The 19,927-nt window shown below is 45.3% G+C and overlaps 1 protein-coding gene and 1 non-coding gene across 2 annotated transcripts in view; one reads left to right on the top strand and one right to left on the bottom strand.

Annotated features, from left to right (window-relative positions):
- Positions 1-18,273: 18,273 nt before the first annotated feature.
- The window catches only part of OVCH2 (ovochymase 2), a 33,491-nt gene continuing 31,837 nt past the window's right edge, over positions 18,274-19,927 (bottom strand). The window contains exons 16-17 of the mRNA XM_088843378.1: positions 18,752-18,804; positions 18,274-18,300 (exon numbers count right to left, since the gene is read on the bottom strand). Coding sequence (XP_088699504.1) covers positions 18,274-18,300; positions 18,752-18,804 — 80 coding nt within the window. The remainder of the gene's footprint in view (positions 18,301-18,751; positions 18,805-19,927) is intronic.
- Positions 18,839-18,945, top strand: LOC129554954 (U6 spliceosomal RNA). Its single transcript, XR_008685677.1, has one exon. It is a non-coding gene; the product is annotated as a U6 spliceosomal RNA (small nuclear RNA).

Here is a 19,927-nt window from a genome sequence, read left to right as displayed (position 1 = left end):
CTGATAGGAGCAGAGTGCCTGCACCACCCAGGTCCCGGTGGTGACAAACCCCACTCACCTACAGGAAGCCCTAAGGCATGGTCCAGGGAGGGCAGTCCAAAGCGAAACCTCCGAGTGTTGTGGCTGATTTGCTGATAAAGCAGAGATAGGCTCTGTCAGCTTTCTGGAAGTCTTGCTGGGCAGCTCAGATGCCTGGGAAAGGAGCTCTCCACACACATACACAGACATGTGTATGCTCTGGGGAGCAAACCAGAGGCCACGAATGCCCACCCCACTGCCCGGCCTCCCCAGCCACCACGTGCCCCACCACCTTGTCTTCCTCTCACATCACCCCACCCCTGACAGCAGAGGGGGAGGGCTGGCCCATCACTTTCTCAATCAAAGGCAGAGGGTACTTGGTATCAGCGTTCTGTAAGGTGATATGACGACTCTTCATCACATTCTTGCTCTTCAGGGCAAAGAGGAGCACAGTGATCCCAATAACAGTGACACAAAGAGCAGGGCTGGGTCCTACCAGACACAATGTGAGCAGGCCCCTCAGGTCCTGCCTGCCCTGGGCAGGACAGTCCTCAGGCACAGTGGAACCCTCTCCACACCAAAGACATATGTGAAGCTGGACTGTGCCTGAAAGAAATTAGGCAGAAGAAAAGGTACCAGAATGGAAGGCAGGCTGAGCCTCTGGCGGATCTGGAGTGTGGGGAGGGGCCAGCTGCAGATCAGACTACCTGGGAGGTTTTAAACTCCCAGCCAGATGGCCCAGGAATGCTAATGTCACCAGACTTTTCAGGCCCATCTGTCTCTATTTTGGCTACAGTCAAGGGTGCAAGCCCTGGAAGTCTCTCCCTTGAGGTGGAGGGGGTGCTTCTAATACACAATTTGGAATGAAGGCCTCAATTCTCAGGGACAGAGCTAAAGAGGGGGGATTAGCTGTCGACATCTAAGAGGTATAGGGCTCCCCTCCCTACTCCCTCTTTCCAGGTCCGCCTAAGGCAGAGGTAGGGGTGGTACCCCCAGTGCCAGAGCTGCTCCAGGTCTTTGCTCAGAATCCACCAACTCCCACCTTTAGTAAGAGTATCCTTATTCACAACCTGCCAACTCCCACTCCACCCACCCTTAGCAGGAGTGGACATAAATCTAAGTTCAGAGATAAAGGAAGTTATATGCACACACAAAAGGAAAAAAGAAAAAAAAACAGATGGAACCAGTTGAGACCACAATGGCAATGAATCTGACCTCCAACAGGCCCTGAGTCCTCATTTTACTATATGAGCCTATTAAACGACACACCTATTAGTAGCTGGGCTTCCCTGGTAGCTCAGCTGGTAAAGAATCCACCTGCAATGCTGGAGACCACTGATTCCTGGGTCAGGAAGATCCCTGGAGAAGGGATAGGCTACCCACTCCAGTATTCATGGGCTTCCCTGGTGGCTCAGAGAGTAAAGAATCTGCCTGCAATGCGGGAGACTGGGTTTGATCCCTGGGTTGGGAAGCTCCCCTGGAGGAGGGCATGGCAGCCCACTCCAGTATTCTTGCCTGGAGAATCCCCATGGACAGAGGAGCCTAGTGGACTATATTAGTCCATGGGGTCGCAAAGAGTAGGACATGACTGAGCGACTAAGCACAGCACAGCATTGGTAGCCAGGACCAGACATTAAGGACCAAAAATGGATAAGAGGGTAGCACCCCACTCCCTCATAAAAAGCCCTGTCCCTTCCCCATAGACTAATGCATTTTGGCGTTGTTACTCTTTAACTACATGCTGCCAGGTGGGCAAGGAGTTGATCTGTGAACTTAGTTCCCTCTTCTCCATTCTTTGGCCACTGAATCACCTACTCAAACCCGAGTGGAAAAGGCACTCTCCCTGCCACCAAGCGAGGGCCCCAACTGAATTCGGTAACAGCTGATTTGGGACACTCCACTGCCTTAGCACCCAGGATACACCCACACCCTTCGAGGCAGGCCAGTGAGGCCTTGGCACTCGCCTGCCAGGGACTCCGCGGGGCTCCCGCATCCGCCCCCCACCCCGCCACCCCTCCTGCGAGCCGCCCGCCGGCCGGGTGGATCCAGCCCTCCCCTCAGGCTGGGAGATGCCCGCGCCACGCTGGGCCTTCTCAGGCTCCGCCCCGCCCGGTGCCGCTCCCTCCCAGGCCGGCGGGACGACACGGTCTCCGGGCCCGTCAAGGCCTGCGGGGCCGGCGGGCGGACTCTGCCTGGCTCCCGGCCTGGCTTCCCTGGCCGCTTCCCGCCAGGCCCCCGCTGCTGGGAACCCACCCGGAGCCAGCCGCTGAACACGTCGAAGGGGCGCGGTCTGGGAGGCGGGAGGACTCCGGGGCAGGAGCTGGGCCTGGAAACGGGCACCCGGGACGGGCGCTGGGCCCCTCCGTCGCCCCCACCCCGAGGGCCGAGGTTCCGAAGCTTCTTTCTCGCGGGGTTCCGGCTCTGCGCCAGCCCTGTCCCCAGGACCCCAGTCCCGGGGCTTCCAGGGCGGAGCTGAGGCCCCGCTGGGAGCTGGGGCTGCCTTGCTCCTTGTTTCGCATCCCTCGTTTATTACGTGGCTGCCTCTGCTTCCTGGTCCTCTCGCCCCACACTCTGAGCAGCTCTGGTGGAGAACGTCCTCCCCTTGCTTGTTTACACCTGTGGCGAGGCTAGAGGAAGTCCCTGCTGGTCAAAGAAATGGGAATCCACGCCAATTCAGAAAGCACAGAAATATACACAGCAGACATCCATAATGAGCCCCTACTCTGAGCCTAGTCCTTGACCAGGTGTTTGGAGGGGGTGGGCGGTGATTGAGTTAAAGAGGACAAAGCATTCATTCATTCTGTGTTGGGAGAGATGATAGGTACCCAACACAATCCCAAAGAGGGTGCAGAATGGCAGGCATAGATAGCTTTGGGGGGACTTCACAGCAAATTTCAGAACTTTGGTGATCCCCTCCGCCAGCAATTCTCCCATCGCCAGTGGCAAGGGTAAATCCCCAGGGCCTGAGTAAGACAGAGAAGCCAAGAAATGGACTCCACTCCCAGCCCCACAAACCACCACAGGCACATAAATAATGGAAGCGCCCACCACAACACCTGCAGGTGCCAGCATACCATTGTCAGACACTTTAATTTTTGGCAATCTATTAATTGTAAAATGATGGCTTGTGAACTAATTTCATTACCTAATTACTATGGAGGTTGAACATCTTTTTTTTTTCTCAAGGAGTTTCTTTCTTTGATTAAAAAAAAAAAGCCTGCTTATGACTTTTGCCCATCTTTGTATTGAGTTGTCTTTTTCTCACTGATTTTTAGGAGTCATATATATTTTAGGTACTTTGGCCACCTCATGCGACGAGTTGACTCACTGGAAAAGACTCTGATGTTGGGAAAGGTTGGGGGCGGGAGGAGAAGGGGACGACAGAGAATGAGATGGCTGGATGGCATCACCGACTCTGTGGACATGAGTTTGAGTGAACTCTGGGAGTTGGTGATGGACAGGGAGGCCTGGCGTGCTGTGATTCATGGGGTCGCGGAGAGTCGGACACGACTGAGCAACTGAACTGAATTGAACTGAACTGATATTTTATAGATTGCTTCTTTGCCAATTATATCAGTTACAAATGTTTCCTCCTGGTCGGCAACTACTCTTCCTTCTTTTCTTCCATAGTGTTTTTTCTTTCTCCCTCCATCTTTGGATAGAAGTTTGTAATCGTAACGTGGTCAAATGTATCAATTTTCAATCTTTTTCCCTTTATTGTTAGTGCTTTTTTGTGACTTATCTATTCCTACCCAAGGTCAAGATATTGTATATTTTCTCTGGCAAGACTTAAAGTTTTTTCCTATTAACTTTTTCAATCAGCCAGAATTGATTTCTGTGTACTATGTGAAGTAGGGATCCAGTTTAATTTTTTCTATGCGGATTATGCATTGTCTTGGTAACATTTATTGTATTGCTCACACCTGATCACTAACCTGCAATGCCACCGCTGTCATATATCAGTTGTTACATATTTATGAGTCCAGTTCTGGCCTCCCTGTTCTCTTACATTGATCTAGTTGCCCATCTCCTGTGACAATGCCATAGTTCTCTAATTTCAGTAGTTTATAACAACTCTTTTACTCTTATTTGGGTCTCAGTTCAAATATTACTTCCTTAGAGATGCCTGTTCCAATGCCCCAATTTAAGGAGATGTACATACTACATTCTATTCATAGCTGTTACTTTGGTTTGTAGCTGCTATTTCTGAGTACTTCATTGTTAAATGTCCGATTCACATTAGTCTGGAAATCCCACTATGGCAGAGGTTTTGTGTCCCCAGGGCTTAGCACAGTGACTGTCACATAGATAACATTTAATAAATATTTAACAAAGGAGTGAATGCATTTATCTCTGCCCCGTAGCATTTAGCACACTGCCTGACACAGAGTCAGTTCAGTTCAGTCGCTCAGTCGTGTCCGACTCTCCGCGACCCCATGAATCACAGCACGCCAGGCCTCCCTGTCCATCACCAACTCCCGGAGTTCACTCAAATTCATGTCCATAGAGTTGGTGATGCCATCCAGCCATCTCATTCTCTGTTGTCCCCGTCTCCTCCCACCCCCAATTCTTCCTAGCATCAGACTCTTTTCCAGTGAGTCAACTTGATGCATGAGGTGGCCAAAGTATTGCAGTTTCAGCTTTAGCATCAGTCCTTCCAATGAACACCCAGGACTGATCTTCTTTAGAATGGACTGGTTGGATCGCCTTGCAGTACAAGGGACTCTCAAGAGTCTTCTCCAGCACCACAGTTCAAAAGCATCGATTCTTTGGTGATCAGCTTTCTTCACAGTCCAACTCTCACATCCATACATGACCACGGGAAAAACCATAGCCTTGACTAGACGGACCTTGGTTGGCAAAGTAATGTCTCTGCTTTTTAATATGCTATCTACATTGGTCATAACTTTCCTTCCAAGGAGTAAGCATCTTTTAATTTCATGGCTGCAATCAGCATCCACAGTGATTCTGGAGCCCAAAAAAATAAAGTCTGACACTGTTTCCACTGTTTTTCCATCTATTTCCCATGAAGTGATGGGACCAGATGCCATGATCTTTGTTTTCTGAATGTTGGGCTTCAAGCCAACCTTTTCACTCTCCTCTTTCACTTTCATCAAGAGGCTTTTGAGTTCCTCTTCACTTTCTGCCATAAGGGTGGTGTCATCTGCACATCTGAGGTTATTGATATTCCTCCCAGAAATCGTGATTCCAGCTTGTGCTTCTTCCAGCCCAGCGTTCCTCATGATGTACTCTGCAGATAAGTTAAATAAGCAGGGTGACAATATACAACCTTGACGTACTCTTTTCCTATTTGGAACCAGTCTGTTGTTCCATGTCCAGTTCTAACTGTTGCTTCCTGACCTGCATACAGGTTTCTCAAGAGGCAGGTCAGGTGGTCTGGTATTCCCATCTCTTTAGATACTTATAAATACAAGGCATGGTAGATGCGCCAGAAATACTGAAGAAAGAACCAATCCTTTCCGAAAGTACTCTGTATGCCTTGCTTGCTTAATTTGTCTCTGTAAGATGTATCACCAGATGATAAACTACGTATCTTACCTACTAGCCTACTGTCTTTCTCTTCCTGCCAGGATATAAGCTCCATGAGGACAGGATTTACTTTGTATGCCCTAACTCCTAGGCCTAGAACAGTGCCTAGGATTTATTACATGAATGAACTTCATTTTTTCCCTTTGATTCAATTAAAAGTCTGTATTGACTTTGGAATCTAAAGATGCCTCACTTTGTTCTATGGCTTTCTTAGTATTTTGCCTTTACCCTCTAGTCTCTCTTCTCATGTTCCCTGCATAGCATGGTCCCTCTGTGTGACTCGAGGGGCAGATGGCACATCTGGCTTTCCTGAATCTTGGGGCAGGATGAAAGTGAAAGTGTTAGTCACTCAGTGGTGTCTGACTCTTTGCAACCCTATGGACTATAGCCTGCCAAGCTCCCTTCCAGGCAAGAATACTCGAGTTGGTAGCTATTCCCTTCTCATGGGGATCTTCCAGACCCAGGGATTGAACCTGGGTCTCCTGCACTGCAGGCAAATTCTTTACTGTCTGAGCCACAAAGGCAGGCATTTATCTGGGCTCCCAGTAATTTCAAGAGGGTAATGATTCCCCTATCTCCTCAGCTCTTCTACACACATAATAAGTCCCTCAGATGCTCGTGTGCGTCCAGATTTTGGTTCATCTTCTACTCATTTCCTGAGGTAGACACATGTCTCACTCCCCACATCCCCAACTTGGTAAGAGAGCCCAGCAAAAAGAAGCCCCTCAGCAAGTGTTTGCTGAAAAAAAAAGAAAGAATGAACATCTGTTGTCACTATTTGAGCCTATATAACACTACCGAGTCTCTCTCATTGCTGAGAATTCCCTGGGGTAAACCAGTGCTCTAACTAAGTTGATGTTTGGAGTATGTGCTTCTTAAATCACCAGCTTGTTGTGGGCTTTTCATTAGCATTTAACTTTGAAAATGATTTATTTCTATTTTATCCTTTGAACAAATGAGCAACTCTGGCCATTTCAAGCTTAAATTGTGGTAGGCTCAGTAAGAGTCACCCAAATGTACCCCACCCCAATCCTGCCTAACGCTGCCTTATAGCTGCAGTGAAGTTAAAGATTTGGGGTTAAGACTACCCTGGACTGTCTCATGGGCCCACACAATCATGATGGTGTTTATAAGAAGGACACAGGAGGGAATTCCCTGGTGGTTCAGTGGCTAAGACTCCATGCTTCCAATGCAGGTCTGGGTTTGATCCCTGGTCAGGGAATTAGATCCCACATCCTGCAACCAGGGTCCTGCATGTCACAACTGAAAGATCTCATATGCCACAACTGAGACCCAATGCAGCCAAATATATATATATATATATATTTTTTTTTTTCAAATAGAAGGACACAGGAAGGGACAGATAAGAAGGTGATGTGATGCCAGAAGCAGCAATTGGAGTGCCATATTTTGAAGATGGAAGAATGGGCCAGAAACGAAAGAACACAGCACCACTAGAAGATGAAAAGGGAAAGGGAAAGGATTTTCCCCTTGAGCCATTTGAAGGAAGTATCTCTACTGGTATCTTGACTTTAGCCCAGTGAAACTGATTTTATAACTCTGGCTTCTAGAACTGTAAGCAAGGGACTTCCCTGGTGGCAGAGTGGTTAAGAATCTGCTTTTCAACACAGGGGACACTGTTACGATCCCACATGCCATGGGGCAACTAAACCTGAGCACTGCAGCTAGAGAGGTTATGTGCTCAAGAGCCCACATGCCACAATGATTGAGCCCACACTTGCATCTACTGAGCCCACAGGCTTCAATGAAGGTCCTGTGTGCTGCAGCTAAGACCCAGTGCAGCCAAATGAATATTCAAAAAAAAAGAACTGTAGGAGGATAAACTTGTGCTGCTTAAAGCCAGTGGATTTGTGGTAATTTGTTACAGCAGCAATGGGAAACTAATACACTGCATGAACTATTGGTTTTGTCTCTTGTTATTCGGTTGCCAAGTTGTGTTCGACTCTTTGTGACTTCACGTACTGCAGCGTGCCAGGCTTCCCTGTCACTCACCATCTCCCAGAGTTTGCCCAAGTTCATGTCCATTGAATCAGTGATGCCATCCAACCGTCTCATCCTCTGTCCCCCTCTTCTCCTTCTGTCTTTAATCTTTCCTAGCATTGGGGTCTTTTCCAATGAGTCAACTGGCCAAAGTATTGGAGCTTCAGCTTCAGTCCTTCCAAAGAGTATTCAGGGTTGATTTCTTTTAAGATTAACTGGTTTGATCTCCTTGCTTTCCAAGCACGCTGAAGAGTCTTCTCCAGCACCACAGTTTAAAAGCATCAATTCTTCAGCACTCTGCCTTCTTTATTGTGCAGCTCTCATATTTGTACATGAGTACCGGAAAGACCATAGCCTTGACTATACGGACTTTTGTCAACAAGTCTCTTAGGACTTGTTCATTTGTACTTAGATTTACTTAAAAACATATTTCCTGTAATTTGGATAAGAGAAGGCAGGAGGTGGCACTCCCCTCTGATCTTGATGTTCTCCTTGCTCTAATTATGGGTGTCTTTTTTTAATCTTAGCACCTCCTGCTGCCTGGTCACAACTTCAGCTTGTTGTCTCTGCCAGGCCACATGAGCAGCTCACCCAGTCCACCACTTCCTCTGCACCCTGGCTCTCTCCTGTCCTCTGTGCATTGTCCAAAAGTGTCATCCTAAACAAAGGAGCTGGCAGGCAAATTTAGTTGACTAGGGTGAACTTTATAAGTGAACACAGATGGAGAACTCAAGCAATCAACCATGATCTACGCAGAATATTACTTGAATTGGAGTTTCCTTGGTTTTCCTCTTCAAGGATTTTAAACTAAAGTATATTGATGCTGGGCTTCCCCGGTGGAGCTGTGGTAAAGATTCCACCTGCCAAGCAGGAGGTCCGGGTTCGATCGCTGGGTGGGGAAGATTGCCTGGCAAAGGAAATGGCAACCCACTCCCGTATTCTTGCCTGGGAAATCCCACGGACAGAGGAGTCTGATGGGCTATAGTCCATGGAGTCACCAAAGAGTTGGACATGACTGAACAACCAAACAGCAAAAATATTTATTCTACCTGATCAGAATTCAACACTGAGCACTGCAAATGGACATAAAGCAATGGTAATGCTTTGCTTTCTGGAATGTTTCAACCTGGACTTGTAGAACAGAAATGTGACATGAAAAACTTGGCACGCTTCTGGCAATTTGGGGCTGACACAGGCCTGATGGGATAAGACTTTATAAAGACAAAAGGCTTGAGACCCTGGGAGAGACCAGAATTTGCCAAAAACAATATCTTTGGGAGGAATCAAAAGAAGAGCTTGAGACAGTGTCACGAAATAGAAATAGTCATGAACATAGAGAACAGACATGTGGTTGCCAAGCGGGAGGGGGTGGGGGGTAGCAGGGAGTGAGAGGCTGGGGTTAGCAGATGTAAGCTTTTATACATAAAATGGATAAACAACAAAGTCTTACTATACAGCACAGAAAACTATATTCAATATCCTATGATAAACCATAAAGGAAAAGAATATAAAAAAGAATGTATGCATATATGTAAAACTGCATCACTTTGCTGTATAGAAGAGATTAGCACAATATTGTATATCAACCATATACTTCAGTTAAAATATATATATATATAGAGAAAATAAAAACATTTCAAAAAAGACTAGAGGAGTCCTGTCCCCGTTGTCCCTCCCACACCCAGAAGAATCCTCCCTGAGCAGCTTTGTGGACAGAGCTTCACCAATGATGCTAGTCGAGTTCCCCCCAATGTTTATAGCAGTTGCTTCAACTCCTCCCAAACAGCATCTGTTGTGGCGGGGCTGGGGTAGAGCCTCCAGAAGGTAGTGTGTAATTGTGAGTTCACAGTTTGGGCTGTACAGACAATAGGGAGTAACTGGGACAGCAAATGAAGCTTCCAGGGGTGCAGTTCCACCTACACAGACAGGTGTGACTGCCTGCCTGGACTGGGAGCCTCAGACCTATATTAGGAGAAAGGCTGGTCTCCAGCAAAGGAGAAGGGGAAAATGTCCCAAAGAAAGACATGGAAGAAGGCATTCCTGTCTACTGGTTGAATACAATCAGCAATTTCTGTTTTTTTCTTTTTTTGAAAGCAATAACAAGTGAAGATGGAACAGACCAGGGTAAAGCTTCCATTCTGAGAATCATGATAAAACATTCTTTCTCATGGAACTGTAGGGTTTACAAAGCATTTCCCAGAGTGGAAGATATCCTTCTGAAATTATTGTGATCCTTTTACAACCACTCTAGTTTGGAAGAAAGAACCTCCAAGAGATTCCATGACTTGTGCAAGGTCACAAAGCTAAGACACAAGGCCATGTTCCTGAATGTAGGTCTTTCCCCTATATCACAGCAACCTATTATACAGTCAATGTATAAAAAGCATTTTGTTCGTGAGCCATACAAACTTAAATTCAATTCCTGACTTCAAATTTAAAGAAACCTTCCATTTTTCAGCTGCCAAACTGAAGCCCAGGAATGTCAAATGATGCTTTTGGAGAAAGGACTGTAATTGGGTCTTTAGTACTGAGATTTCAGTCTTTCAGAGTCTGCAGTTTGATTACGAGCAGGTGTAAGTCTCTCCCATTGTGGAAGAGAACTCAGATGGTATAGAAACGTAGAAAGGCATCTTTTTTCTCGGCCTTCCCTCCTGTTCCTGTGTATCACCTGCCATGTTCCCATCTAAGTTCTCTTCCCCTCTGATCTGCTAAGGAACATTGCCCCAGCAATTCTTCCATCCTTTCCTTTCAATATCAGTTCCTTCTATCTGCTTGACAATTCCTGGCAGAGTACATTTGTTCTGCAATTTTTCTCATGTTAAAAAAATTGGTGGTCCAGTGGTTGAGAATCCACCTGCCAATGCAAGGGACACACCTCTAGAGCCCTCAAGCTACAAATACTGTGTTCGCGTGCTGGAACTGCTGAAGCCCGTGCCTAGAGCCCATGCTCAGCAACAAGAGAAGCCATGCAACGAGAACCCTGTGCAACCCAACAAAGAGTAGCTCCCACTCTCTGAAACTAGAGAAAACCCATAGGCATCAATGAAGACCCAACATAACCAAAAGTAAATAAATCAATTTTTTAAAAAGTCATAAAACCTTCTCTTGACTTCCATACCTATATTGAGATGCTATTCCATTTCTGAGTTTCCAGTTACAATAAAGTTTCTTGAAGGAGTTACCTGTACACATCATCTTCAAATCTGTCTATCAAATTCTCTCTTGAGTCTACTCCAAAAAGCTTTCACTCTCGCCACCATTGTTCAGATTTCAATATGCCAATGGTGCAAAACCTAATGATCAGTTCTCTATCAATTCCTTCTCATTTCTACCTCCTGTAAACATCAATATGCTCCAGAACTCAAATCTCAGCTTCCTTGGCGATCTTGTCCTATGACAGTTTAAATATCAACAATATGCTTATTCTACATATGCAGGCTGGATCTTTTCTCCTGAACTCCCTATTCATATATTCAACTGTCCACTTGATATTTCCTCTTGAGTGGCAATAGGCAATTCAGACTTAACATGATCAGATACAAAGTCACCATTCTCCCCCAGAATCCTGCCTTACAGCCATCTAAGGAAGTCATCTCAGGAGGAGAATACCCGAGATCAATACAGTCATGTGTAAATAGTTCGATCCTTTCTTTGCCATGTTGGTTAGTGTACATTGTTCAAAACATCTCATTTCAGGAAATGGCAGCATTGTACTTCCAGTTACCCAGGCCAAAACCACTGGGGTCATTTTTTACTTCTCCTTTCAAACCTTAATTCAGTCTCTCTGGAAGTCGTGTTGGCTCTCAGTTCAATGTCTACCTACTTCTCACCATGTCCACTGCTTCCACTCAGATGTCAGTTTTTTACCGTGGTTATTGCAATAGTCTCCCAACTGATCTCCTTGCTTGTCCCATGCCTTCTTCCAGCAGTCTAGTTTCAACATAGGAGCAAGAGTGAACTTGTTTAAATGCATCGAGGCCCTGTTTCTCCACCTGATGTCTTTTCACTTGGAGTAAAACCCAGGGTCTTTACACTAGCCCATAAGGTCCCACACAAGCTGCCTTCCCCCGCAACTTCTCTGATCTCCCAGTGTTCATGCCTCTCCTGGCATACCGACCTTCTGGTGGGTTTCGGTATGTCTTTAGCACTTGCCATTCTCTGTGGCTAGAATGCTTTAGTCTCCAGATATCTGCCTAGGCTTCACCCTCACCATCTTCAGATCTTTTCTCAGATGTCTCCTTATCAGTTTTCCCTGGACCATAGATTTTTTTTTTTTTTTGGAGGGACTATCTTTATTATTTGCTTCAAGATTTCATAGAAGTTTAGAATTCAGAATTTTTCATTTTCCATTCATAGTGGCAAATAAAAGGAAATTGATAGAGGAAGATGTTTCAAAGTTATTAGATGAATCAGAAGATAAATGCAAAGAGCACTCTTAGACTCTGTTAATGATGGCAAAATTGGTCAGGTTATGAGCTTTCAGATGAATATATTGTAGATGAATATATTGTAGATGAGTCTTCTCAAAACTCAATAATTGATAAGTGACCTACGTATTCCTGTGAAGCTCGGTTCCTCTGATTAACTGATTCTGCTTTGGTGTCCACATTCCAAATTTCAGGAAGAGAGATGGGATCACTGAACACTGAGGTCAGCTGTGCACTTCTGGTGCAGTGTGGCCTCAAATATCACCTCTTCTAATGAAGCAGACTTAATCCTCGCAACTGGGTGTGAGGGCATTTCCTTCTCATCCACTGATGCTCTTCTTTGCTGCTGCTGCTGCTAAGTCGCTTCAGTCATGTCTGACTCTGTGCGACCCCATAGACAGCAGCCCACCAGGCTCCCCCGTCCCTGGGACTCTCCAGGCAAGAACACTGGAGTGGGTTGCCATTTCCTTCTCCATGGACCATAGATTTTTTAAAATTGCAAACATCCTTCTATTTGGCATTCACTATTGCTCACCCTGATTTATTTCACTCTATCATTTATTACCAACTGCTATATTCTCTTTACTTCTTTATTATCTGCCTCCCCATCTCCACTAGATTTGTGTCCATTTTGCTCACTGAAGTATCCCTTGTGACTAGATACCTGATGCAGATAGAGCCAGTTACAAATGTTTGTTGATTAAATAAGGAGAGAAATCTAAGAAGAGTCCAAAGAGCACCCATATCCCATCAAAAAGAAAATCCCTACTAGCCCCTTGCAATACATCATTTTAGAGTTCTTATTCCGGATATTTATATTGTGAGCTGGGCAGGAATTAGTGGCATAAAAGCAAGTCAGCCTCCCCCACCCCTTAAGTTAGGAAAAAAAGACCAAAACTTTTTCAAGATGTGAAAAGATATATAAAATACTCCAGAGTGTGTTAAAATTATTGATAAACAGCAGTGGTTCAAAATGCTTATTTTTGAGAAAACATTATTTCAACTACATTGTCATGTTCATAATCTTGTTTCAAGTCAATTTGATTTCATTCAAAACAATTTGGTACCACAGTCTTGTTGGAATGGGTTTTCCATATGCAAACACCTGAGGACAATACCGTCGTGTAACAGCAGTTCAAATCTCCCCTATTCCACTTTTGTTAATGTATATTGTTCAAAGCAAATATTATTCTAAGAAAACTGGATTGCCTACTATGTGTATTGATTGTCTACAGGGGCAAACTCATGTGTCCCTAGAACTCCCAAGGATGACCTGAAATCACGCGTAATGAGCAAGACTAGCTTTCTGTAACAGGTGGCACTTCATTAACCATCACGGAAGGTCTACTATATGCAGGCACTGGGCTAGTCTCATTACAGCCCAGGACATTGTTTATAAATAGATGATTGTGGATATTAGGGAATACCCGAATCTGATCACACTGTTTAGGGTGCAGTATGTTGTGCGTAGCACCACTGTGTGTCCGTGGTTAAGAAATCTATGCTCTGAGTCATTGTATTACAGTCTATCCTGAAGACAGACTGTTGACACGAGACGGGTATTCATGCAGCCTGAGAGAAGGGAAGTCAGAGAGCAGGACTCAGCTCTGATGTGTGCTACCCTGCTTGGCATCAGGGCGTTGTGCTTACTGGAAGAGTGGCATCAGGGCGTTCTGCTTACTGGAAGAGTGACGGGGCTGCCCCTGAGGGCGCTGCCTGGTCCCTGTTGTCCTTCAAAAAGTTTGGCAGCAGAAGTTGGGAAGAGTGGATGTACTATCCCATTTCACATATTCCATTCACTAGAGGTGAACTGCCCCAGCCCTGCATTAAAACACCCGCCTTTGTGTTTATATATCCTTCTGTTGATCCTGGGACTCGTTTCCAGGAGCCTGCTCACTGAGAAAATCTTGACACAGTTGAGTTTCTGGTCTGACAGGGCTGAGGGCCTGGACTCATTAGGCACCTCCAGGACTTCATTTGAGGAGCCAGACACACTCCCTGAAACAGAAACATTTCTTTCATTGGCTCTTAAATCAAGCTTCAACAGGCATTAAGAGCTTTTTTCTTTCTTCTTACTTTTTGATCTTGTGCCCAGAATCTTATGTGTAAAACAGAAATTAACCGCAATAATTATGGTGTACAGAGTATCTATAGGACATAGTTAATTTTCTTATGGAGGAATGGGTTTCAGCTTGAGGCCAAGTGGTTTCAGACTCTTCTAGGGATGTCTGAACAGGGACAGGATAGAATTAGCAGACGTCTATTTGCTTAGGGCTGAAGAGATTCCTGAGAAAGAATTTATATTGAGGGAGAATGATCCAGGTATAAAACGTCTGAGGAAATGACAAAAACGTAATCATTTTAAGGGGTTAATTCTGAGAACATCATGGTATCTTCCATTCTTTTTTTCCAATTTAAAAAATGTAGTAAAATACACATAACATAAAACTTACTATCCTAACCATTTCAAGTGTATAGTTCAGTGGTATTAAATACATTATTATTGTGCAACCAATATCACTATCCTTCTCCATAACTTTTTTTCATCTTGCAAAACTGAAACTATATAATTTTTAAACAATAACTCCCCTCCCTCCCTGCTCCCAGCTCCAGTAAGCTGACCCAGGGATAGAACCTGCACCTCTTGCATCTCCTGTATTGGAAGGTGGATTCTTTTACCACTGCGCCACCTGGGAAACCTCAATTATTAACATACAAATTTTACATATGTTAATAATAAGTCTGGTGAGAATTGAGGAGGAATAATGAATGCATGATTTATTGACTCTTGTCTACCTCTCCAAATAGGATAAAACAGATCTTTTGAAGCCATAGAGTTGCCTGCCCTATTCTATGCTGTAATCAGTAGTGATCTGATTCTGGAAGCAAGGAGAAAGGAAACTGAAAACCTGAAAATATAAAAGGAAGATCCTTTTCTTTATTTCCTATCTGGAGTGGGATGCTTCTGAAAATCCAAAATAAGTGCTTTTATAAAGGACTATTCCATTCTCAAAAGAAGGTTCTTAAAACTGTCTACAGAGGGTCCCTGAGCATCCTGAAGATCCTAACCTCCCATTGTTCCAGCAGCTCCACTAGGGGCTCCCTTACCAAGCCATCAGGTGACAACTAGAATCTTTCCCACAGGCTGCCAACTCCCCAGTCCCCCATGAGCATTGTGAGAGAGGAGAGAGATGGTGGGTGGAGAGCGTACCAGCAGGGATCCTTGCCTCCCGAGAAGGGAAGCCAGCCATAGCGCCCTTCACCACATCCATAGACAGACGGACGCACAGACACCTGGCAGGCTTCAGAGGCAAGGATGACAATGCTAAGCTGCAGTACCTTGCTGGACTTCTCTCCACCTTGAAGGCAAGAATTCTCTTTGTTAAGGTCAATTAATGTCTAGAAAAAAATGGCAGAATATATTTTTAGGGGATATTTGGGCATTTTATTTGTAAAGACAAAGGGAAAGAGAATTCTACTGTGTGAATTAAAAGATGTGTGATGTTTCTTGGCAAGCTGTCAAAGAAAATTATATTACCCGAAACATTGATAAGAAGTGATGGCTGTGAGAATAAGAAAGAGGGCCTACTACATGATTTTAATACAGTCCCTTCAAAGACTGAGGCTGAGAAATAAGTGGCTATTAGGATCATGCTAGTGTATTAGTCTATATCCATGAATCCTGAAGCCAGGAGCATCAGCAGCCCAGAGACTAGCCACTGTACTTGGAGACCATTCTTCAGAAAGGGAAGTCTATCTCTCTTGTGGCTTCTTTGTCAGCTCCTGTTTATTCTCCTTCTTGAGCCATCAGACGATGGAATCTTAACTTACTGAGATTACCCACAAGCTGCCAATGGCCAAATCAAAAGACCTCTTTCCCCATTCTTACAGGACTAGGTTTTGTCCAGCATTTTACGTTACTGACCATCCTTCTTCTTGAAACCTAAGCTGTCTCCCCAGCTTCCATGCTCTGTCCTGCTTCTCCCCCTCCCCTTCTGCTCACTCCTTCAGCCTTTCCTCAGCTTCTCCTCTCTCCCTTTGCTCCTTTTCCTCTGAAAATAGCCTGTTCCAAGACTGCAACCCTCACCCTCACCCATATCTGCTACCTCTCAAATCACATCACCCCTGGCTGTTTTCCGAATCCCTAGACATCTGTAGCTGGACATCCTGCAAGTATCTCTAAAGTTACCTGATACAAACTTAATTCATCTGTACCCCTCACACCCTCCCCACATCTGCTTCTGCTATGATATTTCTTTTTTGGGCCAAGAGTACATGCAGAGGCAGTATAATATAGTGGTTAGGAGCACCAAGTTCTGATTTCAGACAGTCCTGGCTTGGAATCCCTAATAGGGAGCAAAGAAATTGATCACTGAGCTCCGGTCTCTTCATCTGTAAAATTAGGGTTAAGAAGAGCACCAATTTCTCAGGTTTACTGAGAGGATTATATGCACATAAAGGGTTTGGCCCAGAGTAAGGAATAAATGCCAACTATTATTGTGGTTTGAGCTTCCTGGGTGGCATAGTGGTAAAAACTATTATGGTTAGCTTTTATCTACACAGTCACTTGAGTCAGGTTCCTGGAAGTTATTTGAGTATGTGTGTGACTTTTTCTTTCCTCCATTTTAAGCATTATTGGTCATCAAATCTTATTAAATCTGTGGACACGATGGTTTTCGAAACTACTTTTTCCTTTTTGTCACCCTGTAGTCCTCAGCATATTTTATTTGGGCTCTTACATCTATGCATCTTCTCTACTGTCAGAGTAGTTTTTCTTTAGTACAGGTCTTCCCCCTCCACCCCTCCACCCCCCATGCTAGAAGGGCAATAGTTCCCATCTCTTCACTACAAGATAAGAGTCTAACAGTTTTAGCACCAACGTAAGACCCTTTACAACCGGAACTCAGGCTGTAATTTAAGGTAGTTCAGTTCAGTTCAGTCGCTCAGGCGTGTCCGACTCTCCGCGACCCCATGAATCACAGCACACCAGGCCTCCCTGTCCATCACCAACTCCCGGAGTTCACTCAAACTCATGTCCACAGAGTCGGTGATGCCATCCAGCCATCTCATTCTCGGTCGTCCCCTTCTCCTCCCACCCCCAACATTTCCCAGCATCAGAGTCTTTTCCAGTGAGTCAACTCGTCGCATGAGGAGGCCAAAGTATTGCAGTTTCAGCTTTAGCATCAGTCCCTCCAATGAACATCTAGGATTGATCTCCTTTAGAATGGACTGGTTGGATCTCCTTGCAGTATAAGGGACTCTCAAGAGTCTTCTCCAACACCACAATTTAAGGTAATCTCCACTCAATTCCCCCTGTCAAAGCACCAGATTCATAGGACTGCCCCCTTTGCCCTGACTCCCTCTGCACAACCTTTCTGATCCCTTGTTCATGCCAGTCCCTCTGAATGGAAAGCCTTCCCTTGTGTTTCCCTAAATATCTTCTGATTCTTTTAAGACCCAGCATAAGTGTCTAATCCTTAGTTAAACCTTCCCTGATAGTTCTAGGAAGTCACTCCCTTCTCTTTGTTCCCTCTGAACACAGTTCTCACATATGTCACAGTGTTTGTCACCTTGAACTGAGGACAGTTGCACACCCTTTGTGAACCCTATGCTAGAAATCACAGGTTATTTGCTTTTGCATCCCCAGAGCCTGAGAGTCTGGCAAAAAGATGGCACTCAATGAAGACTCGCACGTGACCATGGCAAATAATGAATGAACAAGGGATCAATTGTGGGGTAGAAAGGGTGGCATAGCACCAGAGCAGTGTGGAATTAGTCCCAAAGCCGGGCTGTGCAAGGATGACTGGGCTTGAGCTGAGTCTAGTGCAGGCTCTGTCTCTGCAGTTGTCTGACTCTGTCACTTCAACTTTATAAGCCTCAGTTTCTTTTCGTGAACACAGGGTAAGGGTTCTCACCTGTTAACATATCAGGGGCAGTGTGAGAAATGCTGAGAGCAGGTGTGCAAGTCAGGAGTCTGTAAAGGGATGTGGGGATGGAAGTTTCCTGGGACACTCGTATGAGGCCGATTGCAGACCTGGATGGGGGCCCCCATCCTGTGGCTGTGCCCCCACCCTGGAAGCAGCTGCCCATTGCCTCTCACAGGCACTCAGGCTGGAAGAAGGTGGTGATTCAAGTGAAGCAAGTCTACCAGCTGCGGTGGTGCCAAGTTGTAGTCCATAGGAGTGCTGCAGGAGGCAGAGTAGCTTGTGAGTTATGTGACAGACCTTTTCTAATAAGACAAAAGGAGTGTTAAATAAACCCATGGGAGAAGGGAGGCTCATGGAGCTTGAGTGCTTGAATTCCCCTTGAAGAGGAAACAGCGTGAAGTGAGGGGACCTGGTCACCATGTGGGATGGTGTCAGACTGCCCCTTGTAAGTGCCCGCATGGCTCCAGGCAGACAAGGGCGTCAGGGAGGGATTCCTAAATGACTATAGCTTGTTCTACAGTCTTGCTGGGCAGGAAACAAACGAAAGCTGGCCTGTGGGCAGTAGAGGGTTCCCAGGAGAGGAAGAGGGCCTCGACTGTGAAGCTAGACACAATGGACAAACTTGGAATTGGCTCTTAAATCCTGTTTCTCTCTTTATAAAGAGAAGGAAGACTCAGCCCAAATCCTGTACTCTGTGCCAGAAACATCTATGAATGACCAACCTCTGGTCAATGCTGTGGGAGGCCCATGATCTGTGGGGCTGCGGCAGTCACAGTGATGCTGGTGGCCAGGCAGGCTGGAGAGAAGGGAGGCTCCAAGGTCTCTTACCTGAGGGGAGCCATTGGCCAAATCTTGGATGCTTGCTTTCACCACCCAGGTAACTAGAAAGTGAGAAGAAAAGAAATCACAGATATGGTGCTTGCTTCAGCAGCACATATACTAAAGCTGGAATGAAACAGAGAAGATTAGCATGGCTTCTGTGCAAGGCTGACACACAAGTTTGCGAAGCATTCCATATTTTCATGTAAAATAGATGACCAGTGCAAGTTCGATACATGAAGCAGGGAACCCAAAGCCAATGCTCTGGGACAACCCAGAGGGATAAGGTGGAGAGGGAGGTGGGAAGGGGGTTCAGAATGGGGGGACACAAGTATACCCGTGGCTGACTCACGTTGATGTGTGGCAAAAACCATCACAATATTGTAAAGCAATTATCCTCCAATTAAAATAATAATAAAAGAATCACAGATATGGCCTTACTAAGAAAATATGGGATTATGGGGACTTCCCTGGTGGTTCAATGGCTCAGAAACCATGCTTCCAATTCAAGGGGCCTGAGTTTACTCCCTGGTCAAGGAACTAGATCTCACATGCCACAACTGAGTTCACGTGCCACAACTAAGGCCCAAGACAATGAAATAAATACATACATATTAAAAAAATCTGGGGTTAGGAGTTGGCTCTCCAAGGAGCCCTAGAATCAGAGGGAAAGCAAGGCCACCATCTTGACCACTGCAATAAAGGCAACAGAGATTGCTCTCTTTTCTATGTATATAGATGATCCTAGGGCCCAGGCACATGAAGCAGTCTGTTTGACATCACTTGATGAGTTAAGAGCTCTAACAGGAACATAATCAAGACGTGCAGCTTCATTCTAATGGGTTATAGCTATGCATGTCCACCATCTGCAGGAAATAACTCCGAGTCACAGTCTCAAGGCCCCGGTTAGCCTGCCTGTCTGGGTCAGCTGAAGAGACTCAAGAGGATGCAGCCAGAGGAAATAGGTTCATTACCAAACTAACAGTTTTCTGAAATAAAAATAAAATTTCTATAAAATGACAAGATACTAGTCTAATTTTTTTAAAAAGATTTTGAAAATATCCAAAATTGGGAAAGTAGAAAATATCACAAGGTGTTATGGGGAAATATTTTGTATAACACAAAGCAATTAGTAGGAAAATCTGAGTATTACAGCTGTTACTGCTGCTGCTAAGTCACTTCAGT

The sequence above is a fragment of the Moschus berezovskii genome, chromosome 14 (assembly GCF_049115385.1).
Source record: "Moschus berezovskii isolate FMDL1 chromosome 14, NW_MosBer_1.0, whole genome shotgun sequence".
In the NCBI taxonomy this organism is placed as follows: domain Eukaryota; kingdom Metazoa; phylum Chordata; class Mammalia; order Artiodactyla; family Moschidae; genus Moschus; species Moschus berezovskii.
This window is presented reverse-complemented; position numbering and strand designations above follow the sequence as displayed.